General features: G+C 41.9%; 1 protein-coding gene across 8 annotated transcripts in view; it reads left to right on the forward strand.

The window, feature by feature from the left end:
• TULP4 (TUB like protein 4) overlaps positions 1 to 20,550 on the forward strand; it is a 129,623-nt gene extending 109,073 nt beyond the window's left edge. For all 8 annotated transcript variants that reach the window (XM_015858293.1, XM_015858296.2, XM_015858295.2 and 5 more), the window contains 7 exons: positions 805 to 1,039; positions 1,525 to 1,669; positions 2,829 to 2,973; positions 4,147 to 4,240; positions 5,778 to 5,921; positions 8,575 to 11,150; positions 12,787 to 20,550. In XM_015858293.1, the coding sequence (XP_015713779.1) occupies positions 805 to 1,039; positions 1,525 to 1,669; positions 2,829 to 2,973; positions 4,147 to 4,240; positions 5,778 to 5,921; positions 8,575 to 11,150; positions 12,787 to 12,903 (3,456 nt within the window). In that variant the 3' untranslated portion in view covers positions 12,904 to 20,550. The remainder of the gene's footprint in view (positions 1 to 804; positions 1,040 to 1,524; positions 1,670 to 2,828; positions 2,974 to 4,146; positions 4,241 to 5,777; positions 5,922 to 8,574; positions 11,151 to 12,786) is intronic.
• The last annotated feature ends 1,126 nt before the right edge of the window (positions 20,551 to 21,676 follow it).

Consider the following 21,676-nt stretch of genomic DNA (forward strand, 5'->3'; position numbering starts at 1 on the left):
AGCCTGTAAACTAGAGCATTAGCTACTAAATATCCTACATCCAAATATGTATTTTTGTGTTATGTATTTTTTTGTGTATTCATTACAGCATTTTCTCAAACAAGTTTTAGGTCGTTGTTAAAACAGTAGAGCTCTAGAATAACTAATTTGAAATCTGTCAAGTTGACCCAGCTTAAATGAGAGCAAATCATGCCTGTAATGTAATGATTCAATACTGTTCCATTTGTGTACTACTAATCAGGACAATTTGTGTGACTGTGAGACATTTCACTTGCCAGAGAAGAATAAATGCCTTGCTGTAACTATGGCTCCTTGATCTCCAGAGATAGAGAGCATTTAGTAGACCAATGGTAAAAAAACACACGCTAATGTTATTTGCGTCATACAGACTATATTGTCATAGACAAAAGCAGTCTAACTGCTTTTGGACTGTGCTCTTCATGGATTAATGCAACCTGCTGGCAAGCAGGGCAAAATAACCCACCTTGAGTTTTAGGCTCGTATTTCTCTACATAGCATGCAAATATACCCTCATCAGAGATGGGTCGTGTATTCAGAAGTGAGTGGGATGATTGAAGAGGTACAAGCTCTTTCCAGAGCTGACAACATTATATGACAGCAACATAGAACGCACCAGTACTAATGAGGGATGGGAAATGAGTGGCTAAGTTCACTTTTGGGGGCAGCAAGAGACAAGGTAGAACGCTGAAACTTTGACTTGACTGTGTTACCCAAGTTAAAATTAAAGGAAAAAGAATAATAACCTATAGGAAACTTTCTCTTTCCTTCCTTTGTTTCATTAAGCCTCCTATCCCAGACCCAAACAATATGAGAGATTTTGTCAGCTACCCAACAGCTGGCAATGAACGTCTTCATTGCACGATGAAGCGGACAGAAGATGACCCAGAGGTTGGTGGTCCGTGTTATACTCTCTACTTGGAATATCTTGGGGGATTGGTGCCCATCCTGAAAGGACGTCGTATCAGCAAGTTGAGGCCAGAGTTTGTCATCATGGATCCTAAAACAGATGGAAAAGCAGGTAAAAGTGAACTGTAGCTCTGCATAAAAATGATTTAGAAAGACTCGAGGTATTAAACGTTCAGCAGTTAAAGAAAATCTGTATAAGAAATATGGAAGCTGGCATCTGTTTTTTTTTTCTTTTTTTCTGCTGGGGAAGAATTTTTAGCATGATCCTAGGCTCAAGCCTCTCAAATTATATCATACTGCCAAAGAGAGCTTGTTATATTTTGAGTAGAAGAGAATAAGTTGCTAATTAGCAGAAAATATTCTTTAGTCTTGATTTTGAAGTCACTTGAATGTGATTCAACCCTCTGAATCATGTACGCTTGAGTTCAGACCACTGGAAACTTGGGCTAGGCACGGTGAAGAACAGTTAATTATGTCTTTATACTTTTATCTCATCTGCCGCCCGTGGATCAGATGTATGCTTCCGATGACTGATAGTTGTAATTGGTATCAGTTTTCTGAAGCAGCACTTACATTTTTTGGGGCCTGTTTTGATAGATGAAATCTATGGAAACAGCTTGATTTCCACTGTGATTGACAGCTGCAACTGCTCTGACTCCAGCGATATCGAACTGAGTGATGACTGGGCAGCAAAGAAATCTCCCAAAATCAGTCGAGCTAGCAAATCACCCAAACTCCCCAGGTAATCATTTTCATTTTCATAAGCAATCTCAAAGAAAAGCCTTACAAACTCTCCCGCCACTGCCTCTGCTAAATGTGAACTCTTGCCACTGTGGAATATATTTTGTCTGTCAAACATGTCATGCTTTAAGTCCTCTGTGCTTAGAATCTCTGGTGCGGTTAAAGACTGCACTTCCTCAGGGGTATTTTCAAGTTCAGAAATCCACACTATTGATGGTGTTATAGGTAGCACTGCTGCTGTGGCAGTCTTGCAAGGAAGACTCAGCAAATATCTTCCAGATCACTGAGTTGAAAAGGCTTTGTAACAGAATGCAGAACAAGTTTCTAAGCTGTTAACGAGTCTGGTTGCTCTCCTACCAGCTCTTTGTTACAATTATTATTCGCATAGACAGAACCCTCCACCTGTGCAGAGCCTCATGGATGTCTGTGATGGTTCTTGTAGGCCCTGATGTCTGCCTGCCAGCTTCATGTTACAGGTTTGATGCCTTTCCAAAGACTTTACAGTATGAGGCTGTCCCAGCAGAAGGCAAAGGAAATGTGTTTATTAATATGTGAATGTAATATGTGAAACACTGAAGTTTTTATTTCAGTAGTACTTGATAAAAGAGCCACCAATAACTGAGCCTAAAACAGAAATAGCTCACGTAAAGAAACTGTCTTGCTGCCTTGGTTTTCTAAAAGTATATATTTAAAATATAACTCTTGCTCTTTCTGTTTCCCACCAGTGAACTTTCTCAGTTGCATTATCTCTTGACTGTTTATGAGGATGGATAGTGTTAGAACAAGAGGGAATGGTTTTAAACTGAGATGGGAAGGCTTAAATTAAATACTAGGAGGAAGTCTTTCACTCTGAAGGTGGTGACGCACTGGAACAGGTTGCCCAAGGAGGCTGTGGATGCCCCATCCCTGCAGGCATTCAAGGCCAGGCTGGATGTGGCTCTGGGCAGCCTGGTCTGGTGGTTGGTGACCCTGCACATAGCAGGGAGGTTGAAATGACATGATCATTGTGGTCCTTCTCAACCCAGGTTATTCTGATTTTTCATTAGTTACTTAAATAACACCATATCAGCTGCCTTCCTTAGCATCTATATTCCTAAGCATGTTTTGTTTTTGCATTTTTGCATGCCAGTTGATGATCCTAATTATTGCATTCTATGCAGAATCAATATAGAGGCTCGCAAATCTCCAAAGATGTCACGAGCTGCACAGGAGATATCAAGATCACCGAGGTTACCAATAAGGAAACCTTCTATTGGTTCACCAAGCCTAACCCGAAGAGAATTTCCTTTAGAAGATATTACTCAGGTATTGTGTGTGTTGTTACCAGACCTGAGCCCAAGTGCTGTGATACACATCCAGTGGTCCCGAATAATTTTTTTTCACTTATTTACAGCTACGAGATGGAACGCTGCTATAATTGCATGTTCCAAGTCAATGTTAATGTTTGGAAATGTCAGTGGAATATCAGGCATTGTTTGCTAAGTTCTACCCCCAGTAATTTTGTCAGTGTGAATCCACGTGAGAGGTTTTATATGAGTTGATGTTGTTGGCTGTTTGAAAAGTATATGTAGAAATGTTTCTATTCCATTTTTCTGAGCTGTCCCATTTCCACCATAGTTCTCTGCTTTGCTAGGGATCTGCAGGGACAAGGAAATGATTGCTCTACAGGGCCAAATGTTCTGTTTCATAATTGCATGGAACAGACTTAATTGGAAGGAAGGCAAGAAATCAGCACTTCGTGTTCTTTGTGTTGTTCTCATTCTGTGGGTAAATGAAACTTAGCAGCCTGTAAAACTGTCTGGATTACATACACGTTTAATTAAAACCAATCTGAATTCTTTTTTGTTTTGTATTGTTTCAGCTGTTTTTTTCCATTCTGTCATTTCTCTTTCTCCTTCCTACTAAAACCTTACAGTAGGTCGGTTATGTAGCAAAACAGGACAAGGCTTGGATCCTGTTCTGATACTGACAGTGTAACTGTTGGCTTTGGAGAACATTTTTTAATCTTTCATACCTGTGATTCGATCACCATGGAAGCAGTGGTTTGGGAAACTGCTTTGGAAGCTGGTTAAGAGTAATCCATTTATATTGTATTTATTGTTCTGTAAAGTGATTCTGAAGCATAGAACCAAAGGACAGACAGTGTTATTTTTTGAAATACAAAGTAGTTGGGCTCATAATGTACAGAAGAAGCATCTGAGAACAGTCGTATTCTTCTAAGCAACTGTCATGTTGTTTAGTACCTTTGCAGCTTTGAGTGTTTGTTGTAGATGTAATTTCTGGTGGTGTTCAGATATCAAAATGAGGCTTCTTAATGACTAGGTATAACGGTTGCTACACAGACACTTTAAGCTATTTCAATTTGAAAAAAAATAAAGCTGAAATAGCATTATCACGTAGCTTTATTGCTCTGCAGGTTTTTATTAGAGCTTGATACAGACCTTATTAGGTGAAAATGATCTTGTTTTTTCTTTGTAGCACAACTACCTTGCTCAGGTCACATCTAACATCTGGGGAACCAAATTTAAAATTGTGGGTTTGGCTGCTTTCCTACCAACTAATCTTGGTGCAGGTAAAAGCAAATTCTATTTCCTTTTGCATATCAAGCTTTCTAACAAATAACTATTTTACAACATACAGTCTTCTAAGTTGATCAAAAAGCTTCTTTAACAAAGCAGTTGTTTTCTCTGGACATTGGGAATTAGAATTTACAAAATTCACCGTGCCTAAAACAGATTCAAATCTTTAAATACAATAATGAGATGAAAACGCTAAGTCTCGGGTGTAAAAGATTAAATAACAGTAAAATACCGACCTTTATTCTTACATTTATTCGAACAAAACCCAAGATAATAGACAACATTTTTGCAAGGAAGATATGAAAATTACAGTAGAAATGTTTCTAAAAATCCATTTTTTGTCATAATTTACCTGCTAATTATACCAAAATAATGTTAAAATCGCTCTTGCTGACTATGCGCAAAGATTCTGCAATTCTCAGTGGATCACATTATCATGTGATTCACCTTCTGGGTTGTCCACAAACTGGGAGCCTTAAAAGTAGTGATTGTCTGGCCTTTTGACCTTCTTCTCAGTAGGCCTTTTCTCCCTAGACAATCCTACCAAAAGAAAAAGGCTAAGCAAGAGTGGGGTATTTTGTAGAATCGATAGCAGGACTGAGCTCCGAACTGAAATACCAATGGAAGCTCTAAGAACTAATAACGATGCCCTGGATGCAAAATTAAACAGATATGTTTTGTGTCTATATTGACTGCCATCAAACAAGAGATGAAAACCGAGCTTCTGGCAAGGTGTACCACTCTGACCTGGCCTTCAAGCAAAGATTGTCCTCAGGATGTTGTCACCCCTCTGATGGCTTCTATAGGGCAGTGGCACCTTCTGCTTACTGAAGTGTTACGGAATGGTTGATTCCAGCCACTTTGTTTTACAAGTCTGTTATCACTTTTTGACATCCACGTTTACAATGATTGCCAAAAGATAGTGCAAGAATGACCCCACGGGGTCAGATCAGAAGAACTTCTAAGTGAATATTCTCTCAGTATCAGTCACAAATACATAGAGAATTATATAAATGTAGAGTAAGTGTGCAGTGGTGCTTCCTGCAGATACTGTCCCGGTCTCCAGGACCTGGGTCCCGGGGTCTACCTGAGCCAGAAGAGTTTCTTTGGTATGTAATAACCCTCAGCAGATTTCCTTTCTGAGCATTTTCCCATTTTTCCCCTGAGTTCTGATAAGTCTGTAGCATCCTGTGGTGAAGAGTTCCAAAAGTAGAATAGAAAAATAATTTTCTTTTCTAAAAATAGATGCAAGTACAGATGAAGTAATTCATTATTTCCACAGCTTAACTAGGGAAACGCTGCTTCTGTTTAAGGAGAAATATCTGAAAGAAGCAATCCCTTTTGTCCTCTTTATGCAAAGTATTACATAGTGATTTGGTTAGGAATGTCTCATACATGCATTTGCTTATTTATAAATTACATACAATTGTAACGGCCCTTCTATCTGCTTTGAATTAATTCTTTTTTAGCTTTATATGCTCTTTGTGTAACAATTTTAAAAAAATATTTCTTGTCACATTCTGTCTTCAGTAATATATAAAACCAGTTTGCTGCATCTTCAGCCCAGGCAGATGACAATATATCTCCCAGAAGTGCGAAAGATTTCAATGGACTACATTAACCTGCCTGTCTTTAATCCAAACGTTTTCAGCGAAGATGAAGATGATTTACCAGGTAAGGAGGAACTGTAGGCCTCTCAAATTATGGCTCTAGCTAGGCTCAGCCCCCTCTGGTAAATACACAAATCAAAATCCCTTAGTCTGGTGGAATCCTATAGAACTGAGTCAGAACAAAACTAGCGTGTATTAGACATTGTATTATAAAAACAGAAAAATTTAATGCATATGTAGAGCTGGTAAGGTTCAAGTGAACTGGAACATTCATCATCTTCTACTTAGTTGACTAATAGTTTTCTGTAGATTGAAGCCTTGCATTCTGCATCTTTGTAGAACAGATTTATATTGTGTCGAAAGCCCGAAGGGGTTGTTCTTGTGAGCTGAAGGAAGCAAAGCACAGTCTGCTGGCAGGAGCTTGGGCCAATTCCTGACTAACTCAGACACATTTTGAAAAATGTAACATGCCCTTTCGGACTGCTGTTTAGGATTACAAGTTAGTAATCACCATGGAAATATAGGGAAAATTGTGAAGAGTTTCCTTTTCCTTTGAGAAATGTAATAAGAGTGATAATAGATTGTCTCCCGTAAGAGCCTTCCACTTCTGCTCACTTTTCTCTTTCAAGTTCCTTCTGACTCAGCAAACAGGCTATTGAAATTTTCAAAAACCCCTCAAGAATTCTTTCTTAAAGCCAGTAAGTATATGGTGGAAAAAGTGCCCTATATACAAATGGAAAAATGTATTGCAGTGTAAGTAATGATTACCTGAGAAAATTAAAAACTAACAACAAAACAGCAGTAGAAAGTGTTGTTGGGCAGTGGAATTTGTGAATGAGGTGCTGTGGGACAGGTTCTTTTTAATGTACTCAATCAAGATTTGGCAGGGCAAAAGGATAGTGGGTCGATTTAACTTGCAAGTTATGCAAACAAATCAATTAAAAACCATTGGAGAAATGAAAGAAACAAAAGTTGGATTTAAAAACATTGGGATATTAAGCAACACTGTGACAAATTAGATGTTATTTGGATAGGCACTTAATGCCCATGACATCAGCATTCCAGCTTGGCTTGAGCAACCTAGCAATTAAACCTTAACCTCAGGAGCACCAATTGCTGATCTGCAGGCATCAGGGTGAGTGCATGACCTGCCAGCCATTGCTCCTCCTTAGGGCTGCTGAAGTTTAGTTGTCAGCCTTCTGAAGGAGCAAACAGAGGTGCTGTTAAAACTTAACAGCATTTCCACAAATATCTGCACACCTTCCACATTCCACTGTGGCTACTAATATTGATAAAAACCAAATGTTATTGAAAGTGTAATTACAGGGCATGAGTAGGTGGCTAGGATTTAAATTAGAAATTAATTACAGACTGGGCAGTGGCTGGAAGGATTCTGACTAATGGATCACTTGCCTGATGGGATCTTGCAGACCACAGATCCCCACAGAATTTGCACACACAAAAGAGAACTGCTTGATACAGTTCACTTATTGATTTGCATACTTTTTTATGCAGAAAAAGCAAAAACTCTGCAAGATTCTTTGGTTCTTATTTGTTTATCTATTATGACTCTTTTCTATCTACATTCCTTCTTATTTTGACTTCTGCACCTGCACTTGCTTCCAGTGTTATCCTTTTCCTGTTGCTCGCTGTCTTTTCAGTGGTAGCTGACAATACTTATCAAACATCTCAGTCAGTGCTGGTAATTGCTGTCAGATCAAGGCAAGCTTGAGGAGCCTCATAGCATCCTCTGCCCAAAGCTCTCTTCAGCACATCAGGGAAGCACCTCACTGCCTCTAGAGAGCATCAGCCTGGATCAGTGAGGGCAGTTTTGTGCCTTATCGCTACATAGCAGCAGCCCAAGAGAAAGCCTGGGAGCCACATCCAGTAGGCTTTACTATTAGAGGCAAAGAAGAGGTGCCAGCAGATGGAGATCTAAGGGTAGATTTATTGTTTGATTGTTGATGTCTCTCATCAAAACAACTTGCCTGAAATACAATGTAAATTTTGATTAAAAAAACTTTGCTTTGATTTAAGTAGTGGTCAATTACAGCTGGATGATAAGTGAGTGGTAGTTCAGACCCACCAGATAAACTCACTGCTCTGAGAAGATCCATGGAAATCATAGTGTGGCCTAAAGATGAGTGCTGAACTTCACTTCTGAAGCACCACTGCCATGAAGTTAGCTTAAAATTGATCTCCAGATGTTAGAAATGTCTGTTGTGCAGTGGGAGTCAGTGCAGATAGTCCGGCTTACTTGCTCAAACTAATGTCTGACCCACTGATTTCAGGGTCTGATAGCAGCCCTTTCGAATGCAGCTGAGCCGTTAAGTACATAAAGATAAGCAGGCAGTTTAAAAAGTCAAAGGTAAAACAAAGTGACAAAGTACAAAAGACATGCAGTGATCTTTTTTTCTCACTAGCTTTAAAAACAAATTCTCCCCAGTTCCTGAATTTTGTGTGAACACTGCCATGAACTTTCCCAGTGGCACATTTTTTTAGCTGCCCAAATGTCTCCCTCAAAATACTGAATAAAACGAAAATACATGAAATGCCACTTCTAGAGATTTTTCTGTTTTGATGCTAGCTGTCCTTGTGCTTGCCTAAGTGCCATGCTCAGCAAAGGCCAATGGGCCCAAGCTAGAGCAAGCAGAGGGCAAGTGGCCTTGCCACATGCAAGGAGGCCAGCGAGTGATGGGCTGTATTGTTCTTTGCAGTGCCTGGAGCTCCAGGTGCCCCTGCCAGCAGCCCGCCCTGCACCGTCAACATCCCCATTGCCCCCATCCACAGCTCGGCCCAGGCCATGTCGCCCACGCAGAGCATCGGCCTGGTCCAGTCGCTGCTGGCCAACCAGAATGTGCAGCTGGATGTGCTGGCCAACCCTCCGGCTGAGACAGGGGGCGAGGGGCCGGGACCCTTTCCAGGGGCACCAGGCCGATTCCCTGGCCCTGGAGCAGTGGCACCAACCGGGGGAGATGTGGCCCGCGTTCCCCCTGTACCTCCCACTATTGCCCCACCACCCCCCGCCATCGCCCTTGCCGACCTCCGGGACCATGGTGACCGTGAGCACGAGCCCCCGCTCAAGGCCAAGCCACCACGTCCAGGACCAGGGCCGCAGCTGGTGGAGAGTGATGCTGTCATCTTTGGGGCCGCTCAGGAGCTGCAGCTGAACAAGATGAACCCCCCACCGCCCTACCCTGGCACTGTTCCCACTGCTGGCCCCCCGCCACCCCCGCCTGTGCCCCCACCTCCACCCCTCGACCTCTGCCTGAAAAAGGGGGAGTTCTCCCTTTACCCTGCAGGACACTACCAGCCACCCCTGGGGTACGAGCGGATAACAACGTTTGACAGCAGTGGGAATGTGGAGGAGGTGTGCCGACCACGTACCCGCATGCTCTGTGGCCAGGGCACCTACACCCTGCCAGGGCCCGGCAGCTCTGCCACTTTGCGCATCACCGCTGCCGAGAAGAAGATGCAGCAACCCTGCACCAGTGCCACCCTGAACCGGCTGACAGTTCCCCGTTACTCCATCCCCACTGGGGACCCACCACCCTACCCTGACATTGCCAGCCAGCTGTCACAGGGCAGGAGCGTTGCGCAGAGGCTGGACAGCAGTATCATCCATGCAACTTTGCGGAGGAACAGTAGAGAAGCAGCGCTGAAAATGGCCCAGCTGGTGGACAGTCAGAGAGCCACCTTGCAGCTTCCCCCGAAAGCCAAGAGCAGCGTTGTGACGGCACAGTACCAGCAGAGAGTACCCACCGCTTTGTACACCTGCAGCCAGTGCAGCAGCAGCGGTGGCAGCAGCACCACGAGTGCTGGTGGTGTGGGCAACATCACTAATGCCAACTCTGGCAGCAGCACTTCCAGCATCGGTGGCATGAGACCTGATCTGAGCACGGGGAGTGGCTCCCAGCACAGCTCTGTCATCGCTCACTCTGTCAGTACATCGCCTCTGGCCTCCCAGTCCTCCTACAACTTGCTGAGCCCACCTGACAGTTCCCGTGACCGGGCAGATTATATCAACTCTGCCTTTACAGAGGATGAAGCCCTTTCTCAGCACTGTCCAGTAGAAAAATCAATACGGCACGTACCTGTGGCCTTGACAGAGGCTGCCATCAGTGTAAAACGTCCGCCGCCGTACCAGTGGGACCCTATGGTGAGCGAAGAGATATGGGTTCCTCAGGAAAGAACATCACAGAGCTCTGTACCCAACCCTTTAAAACCAGCTCCTCTCATCATCGGTCAGACTCAGCATCTGGATATGTCTCGAATGCCGTTTGTCTCCCCTAAGTCTCCAACCAGTCCCACTGCCACTTTCCAGACAGGTTATGGGGTCGGAGTACCATACCCAGGAAGCTACAGTGCCCCTCCCCTTCAGGGAATGCAGCCCCCATGCTCCCCCAAAGAAGCTCTGGCCCCAACACAGTTTGCACAGCAGGAGCCCACAGTAGTGCTTCAACCAGGTTACCCACCCAACCTCTCCTATTGTCCTTTGCCACCCATGTATCCGGGAAGTAGCGCCTGCTCTAGTTTACAGCTGCCACCGATAGCCTTGCACCCATGGAGCTCCTACAGCGCATGCCCACCGGTGCAGAATCCCCAGGGCACTCTGCCTCCAAAGCCGCTCCTCGTGGTGGAGAAGCCGGTTATGTCTCCCCCGCCAACCGAGCTTCAGGGCCACGTGGGTACAGAGGTGATGGTGGAGACGGCAGACACCTTCCAGGAGGTGCTGTCCTTGACAGAAAGCCCCGTTCCTCAAAGGACAGACAAATTCGGCAAGAAGAGCCGGAAGCGGCTGGATAGTCGCGCTGAGGAAGGAAATGTGCAGGCTATCACTGAGGGCAAGGTCAAAAAGGATTCAAGGACACTGACTGACTTCAATTCGCTAATATCCAGCCCAAGGCTGGGCAGAGAGAAGAAGAAAGTCAAGAGCCAGAAAGACCAGCTGAAGTCCAAGAAGCTGAATAAGACAAATGAATTTCAGGATAGTTCAGAGAGTGAGCCGGAGCTTTTTATCAGTGGGGATGAACTGATGAACCAGAGTCAGGGCAGCAAAAAGGGTTGGAAAACCAAAAGGAATTTGAGGACAGCCAGTGAGCTGGATGAGTTCAAGTGCCGTAAGGCCAGCGAGAAGGAGGACGGGAGGCTGGGGAGCCAGGGCTTTGTGTACGTGATGGCCAACAAGCAGCCGCTGTGGAACGAGGCAACGCAAGTCTACCAGCTGGACTTTGGAGGGCGAGTGACCCAGGAGTCTGCAAAAAACTTCCAGATTGAGCTGGAAGGACGGCAGGTAGGAGGGCAGTGGCTAATGCTGCAACTGGGTGGGGCGGTGGGTGCCAGGATCCAGCCTGCCTCTGTACAGCAGAGTGCCTCCAGCTCATGTTGGCTGCTCTTTGGAGAAAAACACACAGAAAGTAATCAATAAAAACCAGCAATCAAAGGTCTAGATTCAGAAGTAAGGGTAAAGTGCAGTCGTAATGTAAATGTACCAGATATATTCTGTATTATTCCAGTAAGGCATAGGAACAAAGGCTTCCTTTAATCTTACTAGCTTTTACTTCCAAAGGGAAGTAGTTTTCTTAATAAATTGCAGGGAGAAAAATGCAACAGATTTCCCTGACTGTAGTTACAGTTGAAGTCAGTGAGTGAGGATGATAGCTCATTTAACAAACACTGCTCAGTTCCTGTGGCAGTTACAGAGGTTGGCCAGGCATGTGCTTTGCTCAGCAGAGCTGATGGGGGTTCACTTAGGTTCCCTCATGGAAGTGGATCATGGATCTTGGATCATGGAAATGGATCGTGGGCTGCTTCTAAGCAGCCTATGGGTAGGGAAGTTTGGGTAAGCCAGAAAATCCAAGTATTTTGTTTTACGATCTCCCCCCTTGGCCTTAGTGGGATGTTAGTGCACCAAAACCAGGCCATTAAATGAATCAGCAGGACACTGGACTGGGACACAGGAGTTGCAGATTTAATTCCAGGTTCAGCCATACTATCTCTGAATGTCACTTTTGATTTACTAAAGACATCAAAGTTCTTGACTCCCTCTGATTTAACTTGGGAGATCAGTGTCTTAAATATCCAACATACATGACCAGTGGTAGCGTCCTGGTTTTGTCCTGATGCAAAACATTAACTTGTTAAGAAAGCAATGACCATGGGTACATACCCATGGACTCCCATGCAAAATCACGCTGACCATTGGCTTTGCTGGTGATAGAACAAAGATCTACTCCCTCGCTTCCATTTCAGCCCAAGAAACTTCACTCTAGAAAAAAATATCATCAGGGCTGCTGGTTAAGCCTATGAAAACACAGTATTAATAGGCCAAACTTCACATACTTCCTGCAGAACAACCTGACTATCCTAGCTTTACATTTCAAACAGTTCTCAGTGCCCCTTTGCTAATTCATTCTCAGTCTAATTATATGCTAGGAAAGTTTACACAAAGGAAAACAGAACTAAGGAAACACAGCATGCCAAGTGTGAGGTGCTATAGACAGAGGACTGGTTATTCCCTTTCCCTGTAAGTTCCTTCCTTTAAAAACAAAATCTGTTTTCCTGATGGGGCAGTGATGGGATCTCTCCAATGGAGGGAACATTATATTCCTGCATAAAGAAGGATGCTGGTGTGACCCACATCTGTTGAGGTCATTGGTAACAGTGTACTTAGACCAATGCTTTATAGTGTTCAGCATGTTTTAATGCTAGTCAAGTACTCTATGTAGTTCATTATTATGGTGCACTTACTCTTTTTGGCCTCACACTCCATGCTGTGAATACCCCACTAATATTAGTTCAGAGTGATTAACAGAAATGTACTTACAAAGGAACAAAAATATTTAACTCTTGTTCTCTATTTTCTTTTCTGATTCACATTTTTTGACCCTGCTCTCTTTCTCCTTCCTTGTTCTTCCCCTACTTCCCAGGTGATGCAGTTTGGAAGGATTGATGGCAATGCTTACATTTTGGACTTTCAGTATCCATTTTCTGCAGTGCAAGCCTTTGCTGTTGCTCTGGCTAATGTGACTCAACGCCTCAAATGAACAAGCAGAAGCCTGCAGAGAGGAAAATGTTATCAAAACCTTCTTACAGAGTCCAAACTGGAAAATGTCAGGCCAGCCTACGTTAGGTGTGCTGAGGTGCCTGGGAGCGAAGAAGGCCGTAAAACTGGAAAAGTCTCTTAGTGCCCAACTGAAGGGCATTAACTCTAAATCAGTCATGGGGTGGAGGGTGGGGGGCTTTCTTCTCTTTTGTTTGTTTGTTTGTTTGTTTTCAGGTGTTTGTTTTTTTTTTAAAGCATTGTGCTGGGTTTCAGAAAGAGCAAAGGGTTGAGAGCCATTCAGTGTTATGTGGAGAAGTGTGGCTTTTGGCTTGTTGTGATGGTTCTGCTGTGTTTGCTGCAATAGCTGATGTAAGCTCATAGAGGGATTAAAAAAGACTGCTCTTTTTGATAGACTGCCTTATATCATGCTGTTCTTTTTAAAACAGGGAACATAACTTTTTTTCCTGGTCCAGTTTGTACTACTACTACTACATCAATGATCGCAGCAAAAAAAAGAAAAAAAAAAAAAAAAAGAAAAAAAGTAGCTATAATACTTGAAGACAAGTGTTTCTTCTCTGATCTCTGATAATAACTGAGTACCACAAGTTCCAGGGAGGCTTCTGTAGGTCAATATTTAATTTATACTTAACAATGTGTAACTCAGAAGAGAAACTGTTCCCAATGGGTGGTTTTAAAACTCAATGTGTTAAATAAGTTGATGTCTGCTTGTTTTGTGTGCTGTTACTGGGGATAAACATCTTTCGCTGGGTGACAGAAAAGAGGGAAGAAAATAATTAGGAGTATTCCTTCTTTGCTCATACTGGTCAGCAGTATTCTTCAGTTTGGCCTGCAGCTGGGAGAGGTACAGTGTGACCAGATGTACCTCCACAGCCATGCATATACGTGCTCCTCATTTAAATGTGTTTACACTTTATAAACAGAGTCATTCGAGTGAATGAGAAGGCCCAACGTCTTCATCTTAGGAATCAGTAGGAATGAAGTTCCACAGTGTTGTATCTGTGCTAAAATTAAGGAGACAGAAGTATAGCAAGTCATTACAGGAAGCAATTTCATCAAGAAAACGATTTTGTTACAGGAAACAGCATCATGGCTGGCTGGAGGACAAAGAAGTTAAAACTGAAAGAAAAAAATTGACAGAATTACTCGTTTTATCACCTTTGCTACTTGAGTAGTTCTTGTGACTGTAGTTTGTGAATATAATGCTCCAGGTAAGAGTGGCAAGCCAGAGTTGTTACAGGGGATGGGTTATTGACAGGAGGACAGCTTGTTCTGGCTAAAGCCTTGTTTCTAGTGGACATACAGACCTGCTGACGGTTTAGAAGGGTTGCTTGCACAGAAGGTTTTCTTTGTTGTCCATCTTTGTCTATGTATTCCTTTGCTTTCTCTCTTTCCTCCTTGCCTATGGAAAACGTTCTGGTATGGAAACAGTTTCCACAGTAATTCACAAAAACTGTAATTATTCCTGTAATTGCTTGGACATTAGATTACTAAACATAATTCAGATTTCCTTCAAAAATTATTCTTTTGATATGCTGAGGAGGATAAGTTAGATGAGATGTTAATGGCTGCTTTGTCTTTCATCCAGTTTAACTTCTTACTTGAAAAGCTGTATAACATAAGGTAAACAGATGTGATTTTATCTCTCTTTTTGAAAATTCTAGTGGTAAGGCTGTTCTGTTTTGTGTTTAATCCATTCTAGAGGAAAATAGCATGTAAGAGAGAACCCTGCTGTAGCAGAGCTTACCAGAATGCAGTGAGCTAGCAACTTCTGCTCTGCTGACACTTGTAAAGCAATACAGCACAGAGGGAATAATAAATATCAGTCAGAGAGGAGTTTGAGAGCTGCTAAGAGACTACAAGGCAGATCGTCCACAGGTAAAGTTCTAAAGGATGAGTACAGGAAAAACCCTTTGCAAAGTGGTTTCCTTGGTGGGAACAGTTAGAGGTAGGAAGGAAAGGAGGGCAAGAGATGGCACTATGCCTATATGATCCCAGAGTTCATCAGCTTCTGCTTACGTGTCAGGCATAACATTCCCCTTAGCATTTAGCAGAGTTCATTTGCTTCAGTTAATTTTATCTGGGCCTATTTGTATTTCTTCTCGTGTGCATTACATATTCAGTAGCTTGTGTGCCCATATGTATAGTGTGTGTGGGATGGAGGTGGTTGGTCCTGTTCCCTTTAAAATCTGTGGAAATTTTTCCCTTTGATTTTTATAAAGGAAGCATGACTGAGCCATTTGTCTGCCTTAAGTTACACCCTGTGCAAATAGACGAATTCTCAGGTCTGCTGCTTTCAGTATGTGAGGAGGAAAGCTGGCAGATGAGTGTCCTTTCCTACCCAAAAGTCAGTGCTTACCAGTTGTACCCAAATTAGAATGTAACGGGCATATGCTGAGCACCATAGACAAGAAACATATCACAACATGCTCGCTGTCTGGGAGAAGGGCGACTCATTCACAATAGAAATCTTCAGCTGAAAGGAATATTGCCTGTAGTTTGAAGTCAAAATTATTACCATATGCAAAGAACATCAGTGGTTTGTTTTTTGTTTATTTTTTCAGAACAAATTCTGGCCTAATTAGAAGGACTTCTGTGTTCAGTTTCTTTAACCTTCCATGGAACAGTATTCATCTTCACCTAATTCATAAGCAATTGTTTCCAATTATCAGTAGTTTTCTACTAATGAATAACCACAAATCGCAAGCACACATAACAGGTGACAGCATTTGTAACTTGGTTCCATTGGCTGACCCCGTGGTTGCATCGTTCTGGTGGCTTCTGCACAAACAAAGCACAAGGAATAACCGTCATAAATCTGGAAAGTATACACAATTTCCAACCTTCCTGTTTATTTGCCAGATGTTATAAGATAAAATACTCTTCTGTCTTTTTGAAAAGACTTTGACAGAGACCCTAAAGGGAATCAAAATTGAGGGTTTTAATGGTTTGGAGAATAAGAGGTAGAAGCTGCTCTCAAATAAGTTGAATTGTAATGAATGAAGTGGAAGTGGTATGAATTTTGAGGTTGGAACTGGATCCTAAACTGTACAAAGAACAAATAGAAACAACAGTTCTTTTGGTTTTCATTGAGATATGACATAAGACACAAATATAAAAGCCCCCCACAAAATAATCACTTAAATCCTGAAGATTGCTGTCGCGTTTAGCCATAAGACAGACTTTACACTTTACACTTTATATTTAATCTGTAAGATCCAAGTTTTCTGTAGGTAACTGTCACGGGTTACAAAACCATGGCAGTAACTTAAGTTCTTCTAGGAAGAATGTAGCGAAGTATTCAGTATTCAAGAATATGTTCTTTTAAACACAACAGTGATTTCCAGAATATCTTTTTCCAAAGCTTTTTTTTTTTTTTTTTTTTTTTTTCCTTTTTCCAGTTGTGCAATAGATGGACATTCTGGGGGTTTTATGGGTTTTTTTCTCGGTCGTTTGCTTTATTTTGCTGTTTTTCTTTATTTCTTAATTTTCTTTTTTTTCCTCTTTTTTTTTAAATTTTTTAGGGAGTTCTGAGTGATTTTCTAAAGATAATTTAATGCAGATTTCTTGTTAACATCCAAAAGGCAAACTATTTATCTTGTGTAATTAGTGGTTAAGGGATTATTTTATTTCTATGTATACACACATAAAGAGTTATACACACTTTATTATTTATATTTAAAGAGTGTATTTGTAAGTAATTGTACATTTTGCTGCAAGAAGTTCAAAGTGCATATAGGAAGACTTGGTTTTGTGGACTAGTATGCAAAATTCCATCATTCAGGCAGGTAGAAATATTTTGGTGTATTTAAAAGCAGTGAGTTTGCTTTGAAGGTCTGTGTAGGCTACAAAGAATGTACATGACATCTTTGGGACCTGCAGAAATCTGTCCTCCACTGTGTGCTTCCCTCCTTTGTTTTAAACTATATATTTCATTTGGGAGGGCTTTTAACAAGTACAGAGTGTTCCCTCTTGTTTAGTATAGTGCTATTTCTCTAGATATAAGGTGGGCTGGCTTGTGTGATAAAAGAAGGTGTAACAATATAGATTCCGTTTGTAAATTCATTGCGTAGCCTGGTAGGATTTATCAGTGGCATACTTCAGTGCTTTGCACAAGCAAACTAGCTTGGTATGAGCTAGATGAGGCATGAGAAAGTACAGCAGTAAATGTGCTTTTCTCTACTCAGGCTAATGCACTCCTTCAGCAGGGCTCAGCTGGTTCCAGCACAGGCATAGTGCTGCTGATACCTGAGCTAGCACTGCATGGAGCTGGTTGAGCTGAGCCCTGAACTTTGCCTGTGGCACCTTCTCTTTTTCGAGGTGCTCCTCCACCGAGACACAGTGGAGATGGCATTCCTTCTCTCTTCTTTCCAGTTTAGCTCCAAGAGCAGCACGCAGCTGCCATAGAGTTTGCCAGCAGCAGCTAGAGAAAGCCTCATTGTCAGCTGGTGGTTGTGTGGAATCTGCTCCGCTAAATGTGCAAAGAGGTGCAGTAGAGAACCTGATTTGTTTAGAAAATAGAGCTCATACCTTCAAAATAAAGCTCCTAACAGAGTAAATCGGCACTTAAAGCCTTGTATGATATGCATCGTGCACAGAATTGTATTGTGAAGAAGTGGGAACAATGCATTTCTGCAATGCAAGTATGGGAGAGAGAAAGAGTTACAAAAGGAGTTTTCATCATAATATCTTTACACTGAGTTCCAGAGGCAGCAGGAAGAGGTGCCATGGGCTGCCTGATCTTGGTTGTATGACAGTCAATCTCCACATAGGTTCATCTCAGAGTAAATCTGTGTTGCAGCCACAGAAGAATATCTGTACATTTCTCTCTCTAGTTCTGTTCCATTGTTTTTATGAACATGCACAAAGCCCGGACAGTCTGACTTTCCCTCAGGTGTCTTTTTCTTTTGGTCTAAGAAATTCCAGACAAATGTGGGAGCTTGCCTGGTTGTTACCTCAGACAATTTCTTTGCGTTTGCAGGTTGATATGTTGTTACCATGTTATCTTGGTGCCCTTTTACCTGTCAGCAACACTTCCAATCCACGTGCAAAAACTGATCTGAGTGAAAGAGAAGACAGAGTTAGTTTCTACTGGCTTTTAGGACTGCCTTTGCCAGGGCTACAGTTTGGAAATCACACATTTCTGCAGATCCCAAACCACTCCAGGCCAGTAAATCTGACCTGAGGATTAGCATCAGATGAGCCATTTGCATGGCATGTTGACAAAGGGCCAGCTTCTTGCCTCACCAGATTACACCAAGATACCTAAGAGAGTGGAATCGCGCCCAAAATGCACTTTGCCATCACTGCATGATTATAAGGTAAGACAGACTTGACCTGTATATCCATTTAAAACAACGCTATGGCATTAACGAACGGCTGTACTGACAGTTGTGTGTAAACTCCCCTGAAGCACTCTGGAAGTAAAATGGCAGCCACAAAGCATTCTTACAGAATTTTGCCTTATCATTCTCATTTCTAGGACTCCAGCACAGGAAAGCAAGCTGTTTATGTGATTTAGAGGTTGGTGTAATGGCTTTCCCTGTATACCAGGGCAAATAATGTACTGCTGACAAAAGTGGAATAATTACGGCAGAGGAAATTTTTCATTTTGAAGTCCCTTCACCTTCACAGCAAGCACAAACCTCCACCAGCAGATACTGGCATAGAGCTCTATTACCCTCAGGAGTATTCTGCAGGTAGGGACCACGGTCCTTTTTGCAAGGTTGGAATTTACATGCATCATTCTCAAAGGAGTAAGATCCATTACTGCTTGTGAACAGTGGGCTATGCAAACAATTATTTTATATTTACTTAATCCTTCAAAATAAAATCCTGCAGAGATGTTTTAAGATTAAAAGATGCAGCTTAGCGCGTTGCCTGGTACCTCTGGAGATGCATGAGGAGAACATTTCTGTGGGCAGCTGGATTGTTGCTGCATGTAGGAAATGAGATTTTTCAGAGAAAAACAATTAACCAGGGTTATAGGATTCAGTGAAGCAGTTCTTGATACAAAAATTAAAAACTTCACCCTTCAACTTTTGATTTTGCAAATGAATTTATAATGAGAAGTTTATTCTTCAGTGCAAACTGATTGTCATGAAGCTTTGTGCAAGTGCATAGGTTTGCAGATCTGGAGCTGACTGCAGGATCAAAACAACATGATTTTGTGAGGTTTGAAAATAAATAAATGAAAATCTGAATACTTACTTATCCAAAGTTTTCAGTAAAGAAATTAAATGGTATGATGCCTTCCAGTGCCTGGAGGGGGCCTACAGAAATGCTGGGGTGGGACTTCTTATGAGGGTGTGTAGCAACAGGATGAGAGGAAATGGCTTTAAAATGGAAGAGGGTAGGTTTAGGCTGAATGTTAGGAAGAAATTCTTTACTGTGAAAGTGGTGAGACACTGGAACAAGTTGCCCAATGAGGCTGTGGATGCCCCCTCCCTGGAAGCATTCGAGGCCAGGCTGGATGGGGCTCTGAGCAACCTGGTCTATAGGAAGGTGTCCCTGCCTATAGGGGGTTGGAACTGGATGATCTTAAAGGTCTATTCCAACCCAAACCATTCTGTAATTCTGGAATGTTTCAGTGTGCCAGGTCATTCTGAATCCTTGCCCTCCCACTTACATAACTACAAATCTAAAAATATTGTCTGATTCAGCAATTCTGAATCCTGGCAAATGTAGAGTGGTTTTCTTACTGTCCAAGTAAATGGTTCGTTCTGGTAATATGGATTAAGGTTAAAGTAATAACAAAAGAGAAACGTACCAGTGTGCAAACACCTGAGTTTCAGGAATATAATCAGGATAGAGCTCAGCCTGTAATTCCTGCCTTTTCTGTTTGAAGCTCTTTGTTCAAAACTATCATAATTTTCTCTTTGTTCTATTTTGTTTGCTTTATACGTGTTTTGCCTTCGGTTTCCATTCGCTTCACTGCTTCTGCATTTGTTTCTTCATTTTCTGTGTTGTGTGTTTGGGGAAGGGTTTGTCTGTTCAAGATCTCGTTGTTTGTTGTAGATAAAGTATATGGTGTTGTGGAATAGCATGGAGATGCATTTGATTGAAAAGGCACGTAGTGTTTCCTGAAAAAAGTAAGGGAGTTGCATTTGTTTATTAAATGCGTTATCTTGGTACTATAACTTTGAACAGGATTTTGGATTTTATTTTTCTTTTTATTTAATTTAATGAGCATATACAGTCATGCAGGTGCACGCGTTCCTAAGCTAGCAAGCCCAGCATGTTTTTCTTATGCTTTTAAAAATTGGTACACGGTTTGTGTACTTTTACATGTTTTACATGGGGTTTTTTTTTAGTCAGTTTTGGGAATCTCATGTTTTCTTTTTTGTTTTTCTTTTTTTTTTTTTCTCTTCAGTGTACCATGGTATACCTGGTTTCCACTGTACTTAAAAACATACCTTGATCTGCCTCTCCTTTTATGTATCTTGTGTAATAGATTTTGCAGGAGGTGCCTAGAAAGCATTGTTGGTTTCCCTATAAAAATGTGGTTTGTCCAAATTCTTTACTGTCTACATGATTGGCAGATTGACTCATTGCCCTATTTTTCCTTGATGATTTGGAGTTGTAAGAGTTGTCCAGCTGTTGCTTAATAAAATTTTGCAGACTAGAAAAATCCTGACTTGTTTTTGTTGCACATTCATGTCGAGCACCTTAAGTATTTTAAAAGCAGTTGACAAACCTCCTCTGGAATGACCTGAATAATAAATAGCCAGAAGCCTCGATGCCTTCTGATTTCAGTAACTGTTTAAAAGTTGTGTTCAACCCAATCCATGTACCAGGCCATAGGACTGTGTCAGTCATATGGGAGGACAGATGGCAAAATTGCCATGGTAGTAATTTTCCCATCTGCCTGAACATCAACAAGTTCTCATGCCAGTTCTCCTCTGCTTGCTTTCCTTTCTAAGGAGGTTACCTTTGGGATTTGTGGTAGTTCTCATGTTGTCATTGATACCCTGGAAACTTTAACATTACCACAAGGGATTCTTTTGTCATCTTTAATAACAGAATAAAATGCTGTGATGGCTAGTGTTCCTTCACATTTTTAATGAGCATAAACATTCAGGGACTGATGAAATCATAATAAACAGTAGTGAAGTATCTTACCTAGCATAACGTACATCGTAACTGTGGTATAAATCTTGGTGTGGATTCTCATAGCAGGTTCTCATAATGGGCCCCCATTCCCTGTGGAGTGTTGCAGGAGTCTCTGGTCGATCCTGACCTCTTTTACCATGTTCATGGGTGGCCTTGATAAGAGTTTTAATATTGAGCTATAAAGTTTACTGATGATATAAAGTTACTCACAATAGTGAAGGTGGTGACCAGTCATGAAGGATCTCAGGTCTTTATCACAGTTGGCAATAAAATGGCAGATGAAACTCAGCATGGATAAATGCCGAGTGATCCACGTGGGGGATAATAAGCAAGCCTGGATTCACATGTGCAGTAACTGTCTCTGAAATGACCTCTGCTACTCAGGAGAGACTAGGAACACTACAGTTGAGCCAGAAAGTTTCCTAGGCTCGCAATAGCCAGACACTGGGAGAGTACTAGGAGTAAATACCACATGAATTTGCTCTGTCCCTTTTCTTCCTGGGGGATTTGCAAATGGCTTTTGTAGGAAGCAAAACATGAGTATTAAATGAATTCTAATATTGAACCATTGTGGCTATTCCTATGCCAGCACTTCTAAACTGAGCATAAACCTGGAGCATAGTGTATAGAGGGGGCAGACCTAA

The sequence above is a fragment of the Coturnix japonica genome, chromosome 3, assembly GCF_001577835.2.
Source record: "Coturnix japonica isolate 7356 chromosome 3, Coturnix japonica 2.1, whole genome shotgun sequence".
Classification (NCBI taxonomy): Eukaryota; Metazoa; Chordata; class Aves; order Galliformes; family Phasianidae; genus Coturnix; species Coturnix japonica.